This window comes from Myotis davidii, unplaced genomic scaffold (genome assembly GCF_000327345.1).
Source record: "Myotis davidii unplaced genomic scaffold, ASM32734v1 scaffold973, whole genome shotgun sequence".
In the NCBI taxonomy this organism is placed as follows: Eukaryota; Metazoa; Chordata; class Mammalia; order Chiroptera; family Vespertilionidae; genus Myotis; species Myotis davidii.
The window spans coordinates 558,734-562,453 of record NW_006284945.1 but is presented as its reverse complement, the minus strand read 5'-3'; the positions used below and the strand labels follow the sequence as shown (position 1 = coordinate 562,453).

General features: G+C 41.7%; 1 protein-coding gene across 1 annotated transcript in view; it reads right to left on the bottom strand.

Moving 5' to 3' along the window:
* Nucleotides 1-3,720, bottom strand: part of ENPEP (glutamyl aminopeptidase) — a 112,144-nt gene that overhangs the window by 62,086 nt on the left and 46,338 nt on the right. Inside the window, 2 exon segments of the mRNA XM_006755234.2 lie at nucleotides 2,968-3,119; nucleotides 3,390-3,455. Of these exon segments, the coding sequence (XP_006755297.1) occupies nucleotides 2,968-3,119; nucleotides 3,390-3,455 (218 nt within the window).

Here is a 3,720-nt window from a genome sequence, read left to right as displayed (position 1 = left end):
TTGGTCACCCATCAGTGAAGGTTGTGGGAGAGGAGGACACTAGATTAAAAGAGGCTTAAGAGACAGACATATGAACTTTATTTGGGTATTACTAATAAAAATTGTGTGTGTGGGACAACATGACTGAATGTTTGATGGTATTAAGGAATTATTATCTATCTATCTATCTATCTATCTATCTATCTATCTATTTTTCTCTGTGTAGTTGATCTAATTGATGGGCCTTCACCAAGTTCTCAAGTTTTTCCATCTTCCCATTCACTCTTGTTCCTGGAGATCACCTGCCTTACCCCAGTCACCTGCTCTGACTCCCAACACCGAGCCCCCTGATGGCTGTGGGCCTGTATTTCCTTTCATGGCTTTCCTAGATTGGATGCACTGTGTCCTGGATCCCATCTCTTCCTTTTTTATTGATGTACTAGAGGCCCAGTGCATGAAATTCATGCACTGGAGAGATGTCCCTCAACCCAGCCTGCACCCTCTCCAATCTGGGACTCCTCGGGGGCAGTTGGACATCCCTCTCACAATCTGGGACTGCTGGCTCCTAACCACTTGCCTGCCTGCCTGCCTGATTGCTCCTAACCGCTCCCCTGACGGCATGATTGACACCTAACTGCTCCCCTGCAGCCCGATCACCCCCAACTGCCCTCCCCTGCCAACCATCTTGTGACAATGTGGGGGCGGCCATCTTGTGATGATGTGGGGCAGCCATCTTGTGATGACGTGGGGTGTAACCATCTTGTGACAACGTGGAGGCAGCCATCTTGTGACACCAGGGTGTGAGGGTCAATTTGCATATTGCCTCTTTATTATACAGGATTCATATTTTTTTCTCTCTCCTCCAAGCCCCCTGGAGTGTAGCCTTAATAACTTTCAAAGAAGTGCTGTGTGGAAAGCACTTTCTGGAAATGTCTTCACTGTGCATTTTTGCATTTGGTTTACTTTCACTGGGCAGCGAATGAAAGGTTGAAAATCTGTTTTGCTTCACCATTTTAGATTGCTCCATTTCCTTCTTGCATTCAGGGTTGCTGTGAAAAAGACTGATGCCACACTAACGAATGTATCCTTGTTTTCACATTTTTTTGAAGTTGTAGCTAGGCATGTGTGTACTCAACCCAAAAAGGCATGCACTCAATGGGGCCTTTTCATCAAAACCCTGATGTCCTTCATTATTTCTTTGGTATAATTTGCCTCTCAAGTTTCTCTGTTTTCTTTTTTGTGAGACCTCTATTAGTTGGGTGCTAGATTTTTCACATCTTCTCTTTCCTATTTGCCAGTTCTATGTGTGTTTGTCTTACATTTTTAGAGAATTCCCCAAATTTATTTCTAGTTGGTCTATAAATTTTCTACAACCAAAAATTTAATCTTCCAGAGACCTTTTGTCTTCTCAGTTTGTCCTTTCAAAGACATTCTGCTCTTAGTTAATGGGTATAATAGTTTCTTTGATCTCTCTATTCTGTAAGTTCATTTTCTGTTTCCTCAGTTATGTTTCTTATAGAGACAGGTGTTTTATTTGTTCACATGGGATTTTACCTTTTTATGCTTTTAGATTCTTTTCTCGTGGTTTTTGAGGCTTAATTGTCCATTCATATTTCAGAAAGGACTAAACTGATTATTCTTGGTGTTTTGTACGTAATCCCTCTACTGTTGAGAAGGGAGTATTATTTTTGAAAGTCTTCTCTACTGAACAAGAAGTCTGGCTGTGAGCTCTGTGGGTGAATGAGGGGTGCAGGTAGCTGCACCCATCCATCCTGCAAATGCCATAATGAGGGATGCTTTACACTGGATGTCTCAGCCTAAGGGAAATCCTTAGCTCTTCTCCACTGATTAAGTCCATTTCTTTAGGGGGAAAAAGCCCTCTGGATTTTTGCCTTGGGTCATTGACGGACTTCTGAGAGCTCTGTACAGAGGAAAGGAAGGCAGTAGACAAAGGGAAAGTGGAAGAGAAAGTCTGAGGGTCCAGTGTCCTGAATTAATTTCAAATCAATTGCCCTGATTTCAGCCTCACTTGACACTCCGACTCCCCCCTCCCCCCACTCTTCATGCTTTCATTCTTCCTCAAATCTCTTTTTATTGGCTGCATCTTCCTCAGTTTGTTTTTTGTCAATATTTCTCCTGCTTTTTGTCCTCTAGAATTCTATGCTGCATATAACCCCTTCCCTCCATTTTCTTTATTTTTATGAGTTTATTTCTTTCAGCACTTCTATTTCTCTGTTCAATAGTTTCTGGGAAGAATAGGATGTAGGTGAATTTTGATCACTGAGCTATTTTTAAATGCCTTTGTTTCCCTAAAGACACCATCCTATATGATAAAAGCCTAATATGCTAAATGTCTGGTCATTTGGTTCACCATTCATCCAATCAAAGCCTAATATGCTAAATGTCTGGTCATTTGGTTCACCATTCATCCAATCAAAGCCTAATATGCTAATGATATGCTCAACCGCTCACTATAATGTACACTGACCACCAGGGATAGACAGTCAACCGATTGGCCAGTTGCTATGACATGCACTGACCACTAGGGACCAGACAGTCACTATGACATGCACTGACCACCAGGTGGCAGATGCTCTGACCGGTACGTTAGCTTGCTGCTGGGGTCCGGCAGATCGGGTCTAAGTGAGATTGGTCGAACACACCCTGGATTCCTCCTGCGGTCCCTTTCTGGCTGGCCAACCTCCTGCATTCCTCCCCGACCCCAATCATGCACTGGTGGGGTCCCTCAACCTGGCCTGCCCCCTCTCGCAATTGAGGACCCCTCAGAGGATGTTGGAGAACTGGTTTCGGCCCTATCCCACAGGCCAGGCCGAGGGACCCCACTGGTGCATGAATTCGTGCACTGGGCCTCTAGTGCTTTTTATATTATCACCCATCAATCTTGTACCGATGAGCAAGACCTAAGCAAATGACCAATATTTCCATCAACTTTCTGCTTTTCTCTTGAAATGCATTATAGATCCTTACCCAAGCTCTGAATGTGGCAGAGAAGGATTAGCTTTTGGGTCCAACAGAAAGCGTTTCTGTTTGATATTCTTCATATCACTCACATCAAGGACAGGATACCCCATCTGTTTGGTCCAGGTGTCCATCACTTCTTTCACTGGCAGATTACTTGCCTAAGGTTTAAAACACACGGAGAATAATTAACAAATAAGAAATAAAAGGATAGCTGAACTGGTTTGGCTCAGTGGATAGAGCAGGGGTGGGCAAACTTTTTGACTCGAGGGCCACAATGGGTTCTTAAACTGGACCGGAGGGCCGGAACAAAAGAATATATATATATATTTTTAAAAAGAAATAAAAGGATAAATAATGAGATAAATAAATGGTTAATAAACTATTTATTAATAAAACAAAGAAGTACTTGGGGACATACTCTTCCTTACCTCTTCAAGTGCTGCCCAAAAATCTGAAGTTTTTGCATTCGCAAATTGGTATTTACTCAAATAAATCTGTATGTGAAAGAAAACAAATACTTTAGGAGTCAATGTTTGCTTTCCTTACATTTCCACAATATGAGCTGAACCCTTAGACACATTTCACTCGGATGTATAATATAGTGTACCTGGATTGAAAATCAAGTGATACACTGTATGAAAAGTATTTTAACCTAAAAAAACATTGTACAAACAATAACTTATTTTTAAAGCATAAGAAATTTTTTTTTAATCTTCACCAGTGGATATTTTTTCCATTGATTTTTAGCGAGAGTGAAAT